At 34.7% G+C, this 18399-nt stretch overlaps 1 protein-coding gene across 1 annotated transcript in view; it reads right to left on the minus strand.

Moving 5' to 3' along the window:
* The window catches only part of CSMD1 (CUB and Sushi multiple domains 1), a 966006-nt gene that overhangs the window by 282271 nt on the left and 665336 nt on the right, over positions 1-18399 (minus strand). Inside the window, exon 8 of the mRNA XM_065730794.1 lies at positions 1564-1651. Within this exon, the coding sequence (XP_065586866.1) occupies positions 1564-1651 (88 nt within the window). The remainder of the gene's footprint in view (positions 1-1563; positions 1652-18399) is intronic.

The raw sequence follows: 18399 nt of genomic DNA on the forward strand, positions 1-18399 counted from the left end.
CAGATTTTTACAAGCACAGCCTTGAGGCTCTTATTCATTACTGGTGAAAATGCACAGCTAATGGTGACTATGTTGAAAAATAGGGTTTTGTAGCTGAGAATTTGCTCTATCAAATTTCGTTTTCAGATTTTCCCCAAATATAAAATGGGATTTTTAAAATTATTTTACTATTTTATATAATTACATAATGTATGAATATATAATTATTACAATTTTAAAAATTGCATTTATTATGTACTCATTCATCTTGCTAAGTCTTCAAAGACTTTTCTTAATCAAAATGAATCCAAATATCCACTGGAAAATCACTGAAAATCACTTTCCTACATCCTGATTGGAACTCAGTAAAAGCATGTCAAGAAGACAGCATGGAAAGTTTAAGATTTCAATATATTTTTCTGCTTCATTATTTTAGAATGATTGCTATTATTGTACTGAAAAGAATGAAACCCTTTTCAAAAAACTTGTAATCACTGAATCAGTTGATTATCAGGCTGACTTGGAAATAAACCCTCCACCATTCCATTAGTCCCACTGACAACACATCAGTGTGCATTTTCATATGTTCTAGTTCCAACTTATATCTACAGCTGGGATTCTCCTGACAAGAACAATAGCTCCTTTTGGTGTCTATACTTGCCTCTTAAAAGTGGAAATAAAAACTAATTGCTTTTACTCTCCACAGTGTTTCGTTTTCCTGCACTGGAGATATGCAAGCAACATCTTAATTTTTCCTGAAATCTGGAAGATACTTGCTTTTCATTTCAGAGAAAGTAAAACTAGATTCCATCAAAATTATATATTTAAATACCATATATGGAAAAATACACTTTAAAATAGATGATGTCTTTCACATGGGTGTAAAACATCAGTTTATTGTACATGAAAAACATTTGCTGTTTCACGATTAGCTTATAGATAACAAGATGTAGAAGCAAAATAAAATTTATTGTTTCAGATAATAAGTTTGATAGACTTTTGTCCGCAGTTACATAGACCTTTGCAAAATTCCTTCTAATTCCTATGGAGTTTTCTTTTCCATTCCTTCTGAGTGATTATAAATCTGGGCAAAAGCACAGGTTTTGTTGCCTTGCTTTAACCCTCTTTTAATCTTTTTCCCCCCAAAAAGGGAAAGAGAAATCTTCCTCTTCCCCCCACAGTAGCCCAAATGACTTCATCTTTTTTGTTTCTTAGATGAATGTAACAGCAAAAAAGACAAACAATAAAGTCTTGGACACAATATTTGCCATTTTTATCAAGCCTTCCAGCATCTTTAAATAATAGGAAAAAGAAAAAAAAATAATAAAAAGGAATTCTCTGAGCTCACTTTTCTATGATGTACAGAGAGTTCTGCCTTTTCATATATAGACAAGACTATCAGGATCAAAAATTTACTATTTAAAAGAAACAACAAGAAAAAAAGTGAAAAGAAGCAAGACCTGGACCGGAACTATTTCGACAAAGACTCAATGCATTCAAAAATAGGGAAACTATGCATATACGTGATTGCATGCTCTATAGCTATGAATACCTTCCTCCAGTTCATAAACTAAATGTGCCTACCTGAAGTCAGAGCCCACTCTTTTCCCATTTTCAGGAATTCCAGGATCAGGACATGTATCAGATGCAACTGCATCACCCCCCTGTGTCACTGAAAAGTGAAGAAAAGTAAATAAATTATTCATGTATATTAAGAGATGACTCTTCACTTTTCCCATACATTAATTTCTAAAGCCGTATGCAAATTCTTATTTTCTTTCCTGGAACAATACCAAATTTGTCTGAACGAATACCCATATAATTGATTTATTGGGTGTACTGTTTATTTTATTTGGTTATGAAAAAAAAAACAAATTTTTTACTTCTGAGGAATAATAAATGACTGATTTTCTATAGTCAGTCATCTTCTTATTGATCCCCTAATATCCATGGTATTTCTCATAAAGGAAAAACAACATTTGTGGAATCATTTACTGAAATACTTGCAACATACCACTAAGTGATTGTAGTCCAAAACAATTAAGACTGGAAACAGACAAAAGCTAAGGTCCAAACTTAACATACAAGTGTTTTGATGATGATATAATTCATTTCAAAATTATACAGAAAACTTCAAAAAACAATTCACTGGTAACCAGCTGAATATCCACATAGTAAAAGAGCTTTAGAATCTTTTTGTGCTTTGAAAAACTAAAAAAAAAATTATTGTTTTTCCATTGTTTCTCCATTGTTTCTCACTCCAGGTTGTCAGACATTTCATTTAATATTAGTTACACGGTCCTCTCAAAACTAAAAAAAAAAAGTTCTTCATTTGTAAAAGGTATTTAAGGAATATGCAGAATTAGAAGTAATTAATCTTATTAGGGTAAAAAAAGTAATGTATCACAACACTGAATATATAGAAAACTCAAATACACTTATGCTTTCATATATATTCATTCACACATGTATATGCATACATGCGTATATACACTGCTACAAATTCCTGTCTTCTGTTTCACAGAAAAATACAGCTAGTGGAAATCTGAAGACTGCATTTTCATCTTAAAAGATTTTTGAGAAAGTGTAAGGACAGAACAGAATCTTCTTCCTAAATAATAATAATAATAAAAAATAATAAAAAATAAAAAGTTGAAATGTTTTAGTTTCATAAAATAAACTATATAAACTTGCATGGAATACAGATGAAAGGTGATGAGAGATTAGATATAAAATGTGCCTGGTTCTCCCACATAGTGACATACTTTCAAATCGAAATGGCAGAAAGAATAGTAACAAGCATGATATGCACTATTAAATGGTAATAAAATCTTCAGCAGCATCAGAGATGAAAGCCAAAGTTTTACAAGAGAGTAAAATTAAGAATTTTAGTACTTGCTTTGTAGTACTACAAAAATATAATAACTACAGACAAAGCTGTCATAATTACAAAAACACTTGACTTGACCTTCTATCTAGAGAAACTGCAACAATTAATATTTTAACATTTAGTTATGTTGCTTTTATATTTTGGCATATACGATGTTTTAAAAGCAGAGAAGATGAACCACCATTTTCTCCACAATTTTTAACAATAGTAATTGTATTGTACGTCGTCCCAGAAATCTTTCTTTATGCTAGGTGATGAAAGGTTATGATAATAAAAAAAAAAATGAATTTTTAGATAAAATTAGAAACTTATTTTACATGAAAAAATATTTCCTGATAAGTTAAAAAATGCATAAATAAAAACACAGTTCCTTTTTTTTTTTTTTGACAGAAAAACAAACAAACAAAAAAACCACCTACACAGTTGCCATCTTGAATGCACTCCAGATCAAGTGCCTAATCTTGGTATGGATAAATAGATTTTTTTGTTTGTTAATAAGGCTGTCAAAGCAAATTTCTACTAGCATTTCTACATGTCCTTTAATCAGAGAATTTAGTTTTAGTAGTTGCTCATGAATTGTCAGCACTGAAATGCTGTTAACAACAAAAAACAATCTTGCTAAATAAGCAGCCTACTTCAACGCTTATGGACTTTAAAATAATACACTTAATACTAGCAATTCTTACATTTTCCAGGAAAACAAACAACAACAAAAAAAACCCACACAAGTATTTACATTTTTTTGGCACAGAAATGTAGCTGTGTTAGTGGTAGTACAATTCAACTTCAAGTACAAAATCACCAAAAAAATGAAAATAAGACATTTGATACAGTTATTGAACATATCAACTTTACTAAACTTGAGCCTTCTGGTAACATCTGTAATACAAGGTATAGAACACTGTATTTCCTATAATGTTTTAAATTCAAAAGCATTGCAGTGTAATGCAGATATCTATACAAATTGCATTAGTATTTTGCTTAGGACAATAGGAAATGTTGACTGAAACCATATTCATAGCACAGAGTTTCTGATCTCTCCGGATGGAAATTCATCTTTGCAAAATTTTTCTCTCAGCTACTATTTTCCCCTGTCAATCATCAGTATCACACTACCATTTGAACTGAGAAATACTTCTTGAAATGGAGCAGGTGTCATATGTCTGGAACTCAGCACATCTTCCTAGATGTCTGCAGTCCTCTCTAAACATGGCCTAAGTTTTACCTTCTGCTTTCCCCAATGAACTGTCAAGTGTTTTTTAACAGATGGTGGTTGCATGACATGCTGTCATAAGAAAATAAATCAAATTCCCTGTAAAACAAGCCTGTCTCTTTTTATCTTTCCATGTGGGAATTAAAAAAAAGAATAAATTTCACAAATTAATGAAATCATTAACTAATTTTAGGTTGAAAATTTTAGGGTTATTTTTATTATAATTTAAATCCTTCTCTCTCCGTAATTTTATTTATTTATTTTTTTATCATTAAAACGTAAAGCAGATTAAAAGATGGTGAAGCAAAGCTCAATCAGTGTCAGAGTCTTTCGGTTTCCTGTGTCCCAGTCCTGGCTGATTTCCCCTTTTCCACTGTTACTGACATGTAGAAGAAAGTACTATCTTTCATTTGATAATCTCGGTTACAGAACATATTTCATCATTGCAATCTTTCCATCTTCAATTCATTCAGTCACATGCCCAATCTATCACAGAATCATAGAATTTTTAATGGTGGAAGAGACCTCCAAGATCCTTTAGTCCGACCATCAACCCATCAGCACCATGCTGACCAAACAATTTCCCTCAGTGCAACATTTACCCTTTTCTTGAAAACCTCCAGGTTCCACCCTGGGCAGCCTGTTCCAATGACTCACCACTCCTTCAGAGAATAATTTTTCCTAATATCACAGTTACCTAATATCACCAGTTAAATCCAGCTGACAACCATTCATGAGTGGTGTTCCTCAGGGGTCAGTACTGGGGCCTGTCCTCTTCAATATCTTCATTGATAACCTGGATGAGGGCATTGAGTGCAACCTCTGAGTTTTCAGATGACACCAAGTTGGTTGCAAGTATCAATCTGCCTGGGGGTAGTGATGCCCTGCAGAGGGATCTGGACAGGCTGGATCACTGGGCTGAAGCCAATGGGATGAGCTTCAACAAGACCAAGGCACTTTGGCCACAACAACCCCAGGCAACACTATAGGCTTGGGGCAGAGGGACTGGAAAACCATGTAGAGGAAACAGAACTGGGAGTATTGGTCAACGCTCATCTGAACATTAGCCAGCAGAGTGCCCAGGGGGCCAAAAAGGCCAATGGCATCCTGTCTTGTATCAGGAATAATGTTGCCAACAGGAACAGGGAAGTAATTTCCCCCTGTACCCAGCCCTAGTGAGGCCGCACCTCAAGTACTGTGTTCAGTTTTGGGCCCCTCACTACAAGAAAGACATCGAGGCCCTGGAGCATGTCCAAAAAAGGGCAATGAAGCTGGTGAGGGGTCTGGAGCACAAGTCTTAAGAGGAAAGGCTGAGGGACCTGGGATCGTTCAGACTGGAGAAGACAAGGCTCGGGGGAGACCTTATTGATCTCTATAACTACCTGAAGGGAGGTTGTAATGAGCTGGGAGTCAGCCTCTTCTCTCTTGTAACTAGTGACAGGACAAGAGGGAATGCAGTGCCAGGGGAGATTCAGACTGGAAGTTAGGAAATACTTCTTCAAAAGAGAGATCAGGTGCTGGAATGGGCTGCACAAGGAGGTGGTGGAGTAACTGACCCTCGAGGTATTTAGATGATGTGCCGAGGGACATGCTTTAGAGAGAACTATTGGTGATTGGTGGATGGTTGAAGTCTTGTAGGTCTTTTCCAACCTTGTTGATTCTACTATTGTATGATTCTACGAATTTGAGGACATTCTCTCTAGTCCTATCACCAGTTACACAGGAGAAAAGGTTGACACCCACCTCACCAAGACCTCCTTTTGGATAGTGGTAGAAAACAGTAAGATCTACCCTGAGCCTATTCCTCTTCAGACTGAAGAATCCCAGTTTCTTCAGTCACTTTCCATAACACCCGTGCTCCAGACACCTCACAGCTTTGATGTCCTTCTCTGGATACACTGCAGGGCCTCAGTGCTTCTTTTTGTAGTGAGTGGCCCAACACTGAACACAGTACTTGAGGTATGGCCTCACCAGCACTGCGTACAGAGAGCAATCACCTCCCTAGTTCTGCAGACTACACTATTTCATTTAAGGAAAAATACTTCTTTCTTGCTTGTACGCTCTCAAAAGGATACTGTTGGATTTACACAGGATTTTATAGTATTTCATATTTTTTGCATTTTTCTTCCAATCTCACAGAATCACAGGCTGAGGTTGGAAAGGACTCCTGGGTCCATCTAATCCAACCCTTGCTCAAGCAGAGGTAACCAAAGCAGGCACCCAGGACCACATCCAGGTGGCTTTTGAGGACCTCCATGGAGAGAAGTTTACAATCTCTTGGCAATCTGTGTAAGTGCTTTGTCATCCACACAGCACAGCAGTGTGGCCAGTAAGGATGTGTGTTGGGAGAGAACCTCCTGTTTGTGTTGAGAAAACCTCATGTTTGTGCCCAATGCCTCTTGTCCTGGCACTGATCACCACAGAAAAAGATATGATTCATTCTATTTTGTTGTTGTTGGGTGTGTGAAATCAGAAGAAAGATACAAACAATGACAAAGAAATCTAGGGCAATGAATTGTTCTAAACAGCACACCTAAATACTTTCTAACTGTCAGTACCAGCCTCACACCAAATCTTAATATGCTCTTGGTATAGCCTTTGTTTTGTAAAATAAAGTTCAGGTGTACATAAAACTGTCAAATATGAAAATAATGTATCACTTTACATAGATAATTTTTCACAGTTATTCAAGGAACCATCAGCTACAGAATATGGTGTGTGCTCCATGAGACTAACATCAGAAAAATTATTTGAAGTGACAAATTTGAATTATAAAATGTTTCGGCAGTCTTTTTGGTCATTTACACATTCTCCTACTGATATCATCAACCCCTAGAAATATTCTGTGTTTAAAAAAAAACACATAAAACAGATTATACAAACTCATGTACACACATTCCTTCAATAGTTTGTTTTGAATACTTTTCAAATTAAACCAAAAATTGCCAGAATCGCCTACAAGGTGGCCTCATCAAATAGTGCCTGGAGGTTAGAGAAAAGAAAAGACTCCAAAATGCAGTGTGGAAAGATATAATAACAAATGGCCGTTTTTCTAGCACAGACTGACAAGCTGATAAACTGAACAAGACTTTAGAAAGAACGGGTACTTTATCTTTCTATTATGATGCAAATAAAAGCTGACATGTAAATAGCAGCCTCTTTCCAGGCAAGAAATCACCCATAAGTGCAATGACTCTGTGTCAAAGAAACAAGATAAGTGCTGCACTAATTGAGACTCATCTTTATTATTCATAAGCTCTGTAGATTTACATCTATTTACATTTTAATTTTTGAAAAGCTAGATTCATATCTAAAAAGAAATTAAACCATTCTACATGTAATTTTTATAATTAAAAATTATGCTTCAAAAGTGAACGCAAAACATTTCAATTATTTTATCAAATGCTCTTGAATTTATTTGTGCATACCACTGAAAAATGTGGTTGCTGAAAAAGACAAATGTGTATACTTAATGTCCTGGCATAACAATATACAGAGAAAAGGTATAGAAGATTACAATTGTATAAAATGGCTGAACATACTGGATATTTTATTATCCGGACATTAAGAATTAACAGATGAAGACTTTAGGATACAAATGCTTAATTCTGCAAGTACAGTTACAGAGAAAATTAATTGAATTAAAAGTTACCACAATAGGTTTTGCTATGCATGTTTGAAATATTCAATAATCCCCCTCTTGAGGATAAATTCAAGCTTTCAAAGTTTTATACTTACGCAGGTCAAAACAAATGAATGATTGAGTATATAATCAGAAGGTTTTTGTTTGTTTGCAAATAAATTTACTTCCAATGGGTTGCATTTATGACCAGTACATGAGCATTAGCAATTTGATTATAGTGTCTTAATGCAAATAATAGAGCAGCAAGTAAGATTAAACTTGCTTGTAAACAATGGTTTTTACATGCACAAAATAATCTCTATTTGATTTTATTCATTAAAAGAAAAGAGTCATAAAAGGGGGCAACACTTTGTTTTATATGAAAAAAAAAAATCATAGACATTCATTTTGCTAATTTTGGTCTATTTAATTTTGATTACTTACCACAGTGTTAGTTTTGTCTCTTTTTTCTCTTGAACACTTCAGTAAATGAGGACACAGAATGGATGTCTTTTGCAGAAAACATACATGAAAATTACTAAGTAGGTACCCTAATAGTGGGGTACAAGGTGTTCACTTATATAGTTATATAAAGAAGATCAGACCTTTGCTGATTAATAGATACTGCCTTATAATTAAATAAAATCATAGATATAAAAAGTACAAATTCAAGTAAAAATAATATCTGAAACCAAAATACCATGACAAAAAAGATATACATTTCAACTTGACAAAGAAATAAAAAGTGAGCTTTTTTTTTCCCCAGGTACAAATGCATCCAGCCTTCTCAAAGAGAGGATAACTACTGTTAGCTGTAACTGATGTCATACAGGCTCTTTTGTAGGCTTTAAGTAAAGCCCTCAGGAGAAACAGAATAACACCAATCTGTTAGAGACAGTAGCACTTGCATGAAACTTATTCTAATGAGGCACTAGCAGATTAATGGCACCCAGAAAGACAGAAGAGAAGGAAAAGATAAGCAAGGAAGGACAGGCAATTAAAGTTTTGTAGTTCAACATTTTCACTATTTTCAAGAAGCCACTTCAATCTCTTTCTGTAATTTACCTATGAACTGATTACAATGTTTTGAGCAACCCGATCTAGCTCTATACATCCCCACTCACTGAGGGGAGTTGGACTAGATGACCTTCAAACACCCTTTCCAACTCCACATAATTCTGCGGTTTTTTGATTCTATGGTTTACAATACTTGTGAACAGTGTTTTGACACTAGCTGACACAGCTGAATAAAGTCAGTCTGGGAAGTTATACAAGGAGAAAAAAAGTTATCCAAAACTGAATCTGGGCCCTGAACACACCTCCAGATGCTACAATTGTTTCTTCAAAATGATTAGAAAGTCTTCTAAAGTATCGTTCTATTCATCCTTCAGTCCACAGGCAGATGCTAGATTTCATTTTAAACTGCAATTGTCCATTGTTTCTGACTATAAGAGTATTTTAGCTTGAGGAATTTGCCAGGAAAGGTTAATGATTCCTCTTGTTTTAAAAGTTAGATCGAACGTATGCATTTATGCAGCAGATATTATGAGAAAACATATCATTTTCATACACTAAAGATAATTCTTCCAGCTTTTTTGAATAAGCTCTAGCACCCTCAGATATACCATATTATTCTACTAGATTGCTGCTCTCAACACTTGGCAAAAATAAAGAATCTAGGTAATTCACTAATACATTCACGGCACTCCTTTCTCCAACTGCTACCCCTAATCATATATAGGCTGTAACTAAAACAGCTGGTAATTCCTACTTATCCGTTATTCCTGAGTGAACATAAGGTCTGAGAATAAACTGCCCTTACAAAAATCCAATAGTGGTTTTGTCTATAAATATGTAAATATAAATCTGACTTTGTTTTGTTCTGTTTTGATTTCCCGAGGGAACTTGACTAATTCTCCCTTGAATCCTACTCTCTTTTCAGAAGCTAATGTCAGGATTTATTCCAGCTTAATGAAAAAACTTAAGGCTAGCCAGGTGCACGCACAGCCTTCAGTCTCTGAGCTTATTAGTACAGCTCTTCTTGAAATCATGAAAAGCCTGCTCACTCATTAAAAAACAAAAACAAAAACATTTATTTTATATTTATCCCCAGATCAATGGGAGAATCTAAACAAGTGTATTTTCACATAGCTGAGAAATTCCACATTTGAGAACTGTGGGGGATAAACATCATATATTTACCTTTTAAGTACAATTAAATAATTGAATTTTAGCCTAATTAAAATATTATTTGAAGCGATGAAGTGATTTTCGTCTCAGCAATAATTTGTAATTAAATTATATTTTACCTATGAAATAGAACATACTGGGAACTGGAATTATATTTTATTTTCCACATTGTCATGGCAAAATCACTATGACCCACACAAAAGTTATAGTTCATAACCAACTGTGTCCACCATATGTACTACGAGAGTTGAGGCAGTGAAATGGTGTGCATCTTTCACAGTGTGCAAGCAGTTACTGAGATATTGCTTGGCTCATTTATTCTAAAACACAGAATCCTTTGCTAATTGCATACTGTTGATTTTCACATGTGGAATTAATCAGAGCCAAGGTACAGACAACCAAGCTCACAAAAACCAGCATAGCATGCATCCAGCTTCCTTCTAATGATGGTCCACATGCAGCAAGTCACTGCTGTCAACACATACTGTTAACTCAAGTGCAATAAATCTCTGATGGCTCTAAATTGCTGAAACCTTCAGATGAGGGAAATTCATTCTCTAGATTCAGTATAGTTATACCACATCTAACATACAAGTTAACATTCCGTTAGCATTCATTTAGGGAATTTACAACAAACACCACAGTTTTCAAACACAGAGTAATAGGATTGCAAATGTCACTTATTTAAGCTTGCTAACTGAAGTGATCCATTACTGAGAGTATCCAAACTCATTTTTGTATTTTAATTTATTATTTATGAAATATACTTTCAAAATATTGTCTCTTCTTTAATCCTGATGGTTAAGTAATGATCTAAGTCACATCTTTATGTTGCTCAAAGTCATTATGGTAAGCTAAGCAGAACCCTATCCCAAATCACTGTATTACAACCATACTGCATAGTCTTACATAGAGTCTTATCTATAGTCATCAAGCCTAACAAATTCTTACAACATATATTACAAACTCTTTTGTAATTAATCCCACACAATACTCCAGAATAAAGTATTATTTTTTATGCCTTGCTGCAGATGATAAAATTCTCACACCATCTTAAAAATTTGTATTTGGCTAAAAAATATTTCCGTCCATGAGAGAGAAGGCATTTTACTTTGCCAGTTATATAGCACTCAAAATACAAGAAAATGGAAAATCCCCTCAGTAAAGTCATTAGATAAAATGGCAGTAATAATGGGAAGGCAGAGTTTTATCTGATAGGCAAAATATACAATATATTTTTATTTAAAAATAAACATACGACTATTTATTTTGCATGCTACCTGGCATAAAGGAGAAGCATAAACTTTACATGAAAATTAAATTACCATTATGTATCTTTCCTTTGCAAACCACACACCCAGCTGTAAGGCTTATCTAAGTTTAGAGTTGCTTCTTCCAGTGCCACATCATTCAGAAATGTAAGAAATTTGGTAATTTACTTTGAAATGACAAAGCTGATGGAGAGTCTGTAGTAAGGAGCAATTTCACAGGATATCTAGAAACATTTTTTTCAAAAGAAATAAACACAGCCTGCTGTTATGACTTCAGTGTCTTAGAACTTCGGAAAATTCAATTTTTCACTAGTGTCAGGTTATAAAGCCACCTCACAAAGCTATTTACTTATAAATATACTGCCACTTTATAACATACTTTATTGATTCACAAGACAGTCTTTCTCTTTTTCTTTAAAAATAGCTATAAAGTATCTTACTGAATGCTGCCATTTCATCAGTAATCCTGAAGGTGACTATCTGTTATAATTTTAAATATCAACCAGGTTTAAGATGATTGTGTCTGAGAAATTCTTATTTAATTTTTGCTTCATTAGTATGTAATATAGCTATATATTTAACACTTTGTACGTACTATATATACAAATAAATATACATTAAGTCAGCACGCTACCCGGTCCTGTACTTTGATATTAAAATTTTGGTTGCTTTTTTTTCGTAGTAAAATGTTTATAATTGTGAAACAAATTGTAGGAGGCTGGCATAATGCACTGATAATTTCTCAATATATGCAGTGTATATATATATCCTATAATAAAAAATAAATATACTATAAATAGAACACCTCCCATTCCCATCCACACCAAGGGCTGGATGCTGTCAATGTCATTATTGACTGAAATATTTTAATGTATTTTATACAGAGGAGGTTTAATTAGAAGAATAACAGAAGTAAGCCTTTTACACTCAATATGTAACCACATTAGAGTACATTGGGGCTGGTTTAGTAGGGCTAGAAGAATGCCATTTTCTCAAGCCAAGGAGCAGCCTTTCCTTTCCTGTTTTGGTGTCTCTTGCAGTTATGGCTAAAGAGCTATAGATTCAAACAAAAAAAGAATCTAACAGTTAAACTGTCAGATCTCTCAGTAAGAGAATGTGTCAGTAACATGGTGGAACACTGGAACAAGTTGCCTAGAGAAGTTTATGGAGTCTCAATGGAGATATTCAAGACCTGCCTGGGTGCCTACCTATGTGATGTATTGTAGGGTACCTACTTGATAGCTGCAGTTTTGCACTACCCTTAGGATTTTCTTAGGAGTCTTTTTGACATGATTAAGCACTGTACTGTCTCTTCCTTCCTAAGCTAAACAGATGAGCTGAGAACACATCTAACGTGTCACTGAATTTCTCAGAAAATAACACAGTCCAGCTGATAATGATTTTGTTTAGAGGTGCAGCTAAGCAGTCAAAGTTTCTAGTAAAAATAATAAAGCAGACTAGATTTGAAATACCCTGTCTAGCTTAAGTAATTAAAGTTAATATCTTTGGTTTTCTGCACAGTGCTCAGGTCATAAGCCTACCAATATATCTAGTTCTATGTTTAGTTCTCTCCCTTTCTCTCTTTCTGAATTTAAAGTATATTTATCTCAGAAGCAAAAAAAGGCCATAAGTATTGTTGTATAGTATGACACAGACAATCAAGCAGTGAAAGACAGGAATTCCAAATACTGTGGTAAACACTTGTTTTAAGACATAATGTTAAAAATTCAGATAGCTTATCTTTTCAGATCTCTCTGAGGTAAAAAAAAAAAAAGTATTCTGAACCCAAAAAATAAAAAAAAAATCAGCTAAGTCCTACTAGTTGATATATTGCAATTTTAGTACATATAATCACAATTAAATGTATGTATGTAATGTGTGGCCAAATATGCTTACTGGGACAATAGGAGAGCATTCTAGTGAGCATCTTAAACCGCAGGATTATTAACATTTGTCTTTCCACTGATTATGTTTATGGATGAAATTGACCAAATCCAGTACAAGATCAGTCTTTTGCTTTACCTGCTTCAGAAAAATAATAACCATATTAAAATCATAAACAGGAACAGAAAGAATCTAAAAATAAAATTGATATTCCGGTTCAACAGCAAAAAGGAAGAGATACGGCTTTCCAAAGTCATAACATTTAGCAGAACAAAGCTATTAATTTTGAAGATGTGATTTCTCCATTTACGTCTTCAACTAAATAGTTTGAGTAGCATGTTTTTTCAGCAAAATATAAACTTTATTCAGTTATAAGGTAAATATTCTCCTAAATACATCAATATTAAATTTCTTCAGAAATATCTGCACTGTTTGGAAGTGCTTGTGATTGAACTGCAGTGCTGCCATACTCACATTTAACTGGCAAGATTGTAAAGGGTGCAAAATGCTCCCAAGAAATAAACAATATCCCAACTAAACTTTGCATTACTGAAGTTAAATACCTGTACATTAAATCTGCAAGTAAGATGTATGTGGGTACAATAGAAGTAGAATTACAATTCCAAGAACTCATGTCAAATATTATACATTCATCCACATTTGATGATTTCTCTAATGGTCATTTTGACCATTTAAGTCCCCCCAAAATTTTGTGTTTAAAGGAACATTTACATGCTTAAATCCAAAAGTAGATGATGACCATTTACATCTCTAAGCACCTAAAATTCAGATAGCACTTTTTTAATATTATTATAAAAACACTGCAAAATACATCTGCTCAGAATAGAGACTATTCCTTATGCTAATCTTTCCACATCTATTAAAATAAAGCAATGTCCTCTGCTTCCTTTTGGACATCCTGTTCCTGAATGAACATAATGATTGTGAGATACTTTCTGTCTACATAGCATGAAATGATTTACCTCTCGGATGGGATTCATTACATGTCTTTTAATAGTAGTTACATTACTGTATATAAATTATAGGCTTCCACTCAGGTAAAATGATTATGTTGCCTTGTGTAAACATCAGGAATTATACATAGGTTTGTATAACTAGGACCATATCAGAAATCTCAGCACCATTTTCACTCATAAATATGTCATTTACACTTAAAAAAAGTTTATTAAAAGAAATGTACACAACTACTAGTTTGCCTCACTTGAAAGTATCTATTAGCTATTAAAGTTACCTATATAGACATTAAAATAACAAATCTGTAGGGTGGATATTTTATGACACTGCTTCAAAAGATTTGGTCTTACTTGTTGAAGCACAACAACTAGAATAGCAACAGTACAAAATTTGTACAGATGTTTTACACAAAGTAGCTCAGAGTATATTCGATATAAGGCTATTATGTCTTGTGACCTAAATTATCTGTAGCTACTGTAATTAGGATTAGTATTCCAAAAGACAAAAACACCATGTCATGGATAAATGAACAACTTCAGAGCATAACATTTCTTCAAATACACGTTTCTCATTTTTTTTCGAGCTCTGCAAAATTGCAGTTTCAAGTTTTAGAGAAACCCATCAAAATAAATGTTTTTCTTTTGTACATAATGATGTGCAGCTGTATATAGCACTTTATCTTTGAAACACACAGCACAAACATTTAAAACACTATTTCAGATTGGCTCCTTTCCCATCTTCATTATAATTAGAAGGGCAGATGTCAGCTGGAGCATCTTCTGCTTCAGCTTTTCTCTCTAACTTTTCTCACTATTACAATATTAAATAATAATAAAAAAAATTAATAAAACCCTAAGTAATTTATCACAATTATCTATGGCATCTTATGCACCATATGCACATTTCTATCCTGACTATAGCCTCAGTTATTCTAGTGGCTGTTTATTCAGGTGGAATATCAAACTGATAATTCATAATTCTTATTCCTCCTACTTTCACAGAATCAGTAACTTATTCATGTCAAACTCTTAATTCCTAAGGAAAAGGAGCAGACAGGTTAGGCTGGCTCCTCAAATATGTTCTGCTGCTCAGAGTGTATCAAAACTGAGACAAAATTTGAGTAAACAATGGTTTTAGTCCCAATGCAATAAGAGAAGAAAAGCAAAAAACTTCCTTCAGAGGGTTTTACCTATTAAGTCACCCTTCAAACATCACCATACCTCTACCTAGTAGAAAGACTAAATCGCCAAAAATTAAGATTTTGTTGATTAGAACAATTTTCCCAACTGAAATGAAAAAATGGGGTTGTTTGCAATCACAAATGATGTTATATTGTTAAGATAGTTGGTTGTCTTTCTTAATGACAAGTAAAATACATGATTTTACGAATCAATGCCCATGACAGCAGCTCTGAAAGTAATGTCGTCAATTTTATTAGTTGGCCCATAATCTCTGAGGAAGATGCTCATAGTATGCTAGTAGAGGTTGAAGCTTCCCTTCAGTATCCCATCAAATTTTGCTGCCATATAACAGATGGCAGCAGTGGTGCAGTCTAACAGAATGGCTTCTTATATGGAAGTGTGTAAGAAGCAAAGGCATAGAAATGGATTCCTCCATGGGAAAAATTACCCCCTCCCTCCCAGACATTCATAGGTGCTTGTTGAACATTTATGGAGACCAAACAATTGATATGAGCACAGGAAGGCAGTGAGTGATGCATTTCAGCAAAGGTGACAACAGTGGGTCATTTCCACTGTTTTTTATGAGCATGGCATGCACCATGAACCTCTTGTTCAGAGTTGGTGAAAATTTTTAGCTAATAGTTACACTGAAAAATAGCATTTCGTAACTGAGAATTTGCTCTATCAAATAGTATTATTGTGCTCTTTGTATTTGTTGTAGCTTCCATGGAAATAAAAGGAGGTATTACTTTCAGAGCAAACTATGTATATTCTGTCCTTGTTTGTAATACAAAGGTGACAGTAATTGCATCAGGTGTCAAAGCAACTTTTGATAAGTTTTAAATAGTCCTTCTTGAGAATCTGTATTAGTCAGATTGTCTACTATCCTCCAATCTGATGTAAGAATGCCCTTCATCTCTTTAAACTAGACCAAGACATTTCATGTGTCCCATCTCTAGTGAAAACAGTTCAGCTTTATGTCTTTATAAAATCGAGCTCATAATAATTATTTGACAAAAATGATCAAATACTATTTCTGAGACTTCTGAAGCTAGATCAGCATGAAAATGTACTCAAAAGTCATTATACTTTTCCCTAGATAACTTGAAACAGATATTCTGCAATCTTGTTTCTGCTCCCAAAGATTCTTAAAAATGAAAATTTCATTTTGAGATCAGTTTAGAGATGAATGCTTGCTCCATTTTTTCTGAGGCTGACAAGTCTCATTTCACCCATGACAGCCTCCAGCTGTTAAAATAGAAATATGAATCGAATGTGGACTGATGTGAAAAGCCAATTCCATTGCTTTGACAAAAGAAACGAGTAAGATCTAGTTAGGTTGTGATTGTAGCAATCATACTGTATTACCGTGTTAGAATTTTTAGGTCAGTGGCCCCTGCACTGATAAGCAAAACTACTTGACATGAAGCTATGCTAGCTGACATGTGCAAATAAAAATGTCAGCCAGGCACTAATTAAACTGAGGCATATGAAACAACATACCAGAACATTCCAGATCTCTATGACAATTTCAATTCTTCTGAACTGAAATGCAGTTACTTATCAGTGAGATTTTATGCCATGAATGTCCTTATTGACTTTGTACAAATAATGAATTGTATTCTGCTAGAAATATTCACCATCAGATTTGACCCTGGAATATAAGGAACTGCTATAACTAGATGTGGTGCATCACCCCATGACTGCACAGTCTTTATGGACCCCTGCCAACAGGTGAAAGCAGAAAACAATTCACAAGTTTATTTAACCTTGGTAGAGGATCAAATAACCACAATTGATTGCAATACTCTTCCTAAATTGCCCTCCTTCTTTCCAAATAGTAGGTTTTTGATCATGTTATTTTTATTTTTCTTTCTCAGAAAAATGAAGGCTTGTGCTTTGTGATATATTCCACACACTCTGATGCCTTAAAAACCTGGAGTGGTGGGTGTCCAGCAGAAAAACAGCTGCAAAAAACAGAGCATCAGAAACTCACATCACCTTTTATCTATGTTCAGATTATATCTAAGGATCTCCAAGGATCCCTTGAAAGGAAACTCCGTCTTTTTCTTTCACTAGTATAGCTGGATCCTCTATTTCACCTCAAAATGCACTAGACTGTCCTACCTCCAGATCCATCTTTTTGTTCTACATGAAATGCTGAGTATGTTTGTTGTTATAATGATATGCCAGTCAAGAGCAAAACTTTCCTGCACGATATAAAAAATGTGAGATTTTCCTGTGTAAAATCAGTCATGGTTTTACACAGTAAAATCTCACAACATGTCAGCCATGGTAAAACTGAAAACTAAATACAGCATTAAACATGCCATGTTCTGTATGTGTGATTTAAGAATTGAGCTGTGTGTCCATGGCACAGAGGTGGCAGTGGTGCTGCAGGCTGCTCTGTATGGTAAGGCCAGGGCTGCCCTGTGATTCATAGTCAGCTCCTGCTGCTCAGATACCAAGATGGTGCCACTGAAAAACGTGTTAGAAGAAGAATGAAAAACACTGCACAGTAGTGTGTGGGAAGGGAGTGAGGAAAGAAAAAGTATTAGAAACAATCCTGGAGACACCAAGGTCAGAGAGGAAAAGGGAAGAGGTGCTGTAGGCATCATAACAGATATTTCCCTGCAGCTTATGAGACCATGGTGGAGCAGGTCTATCCTGAAAAAACTTCAGCCTGTGTGAAGGACCCATGCTGGAGAGCATGAACAGCGTAAGAGGGAAGGAGCATTAGAGAGAAACAGCTACATACTGACTGTACATCGTCCCATGCCCTCCCTGAGTTGCTGAGGGCAGATGGAGGAGCAAGGATAGGGGGAGAGTTGGTTAAATATTTGGCTTCTTACTAGCTGAATTTATTTTAACTGGGAATAAGTTAAATTAATTTTGCAAAGTCAAGTATGCTTTGTCCTTGACAGTAACTGGCAAGTGATTTCTCTCTTACCTCAAACCACAAGCATTCTGATTTTATTTTCTTCCCCTATCCTACTGAGTAGGAGTGAGCAGCTGTATGGTGGTTTAGTCTTTAGCCATGGTTAATCCACTACAACAACGACAATTCTTACATGACAGTGGTATCTTGCTTCTTCATTAAAACTAAATCTTAATTACTGAAATGTGAATTCAAAGTCTTGGAAAGGCTGCAAGGTAAATTCCTTCCCTGTCCAGGATGTTGACACTGAACTCTT

Source organism: Cyrtonyx montezumae, unplaced genomic scaffold (assembly GCF_038088225.1).
Source record: "Cyrtonyx montezumae isolate F1298 unplaced genomic scaffold, pur_monq_1.0 scaffold_13, whole genome shotgun sequence".
Lineage (NCBI taxonomy): Eukaryota > Metazoa > Chordata > Aves > Galliformes > Odontophoridae > Cyrtonyx > Cyrtonyx montezumae.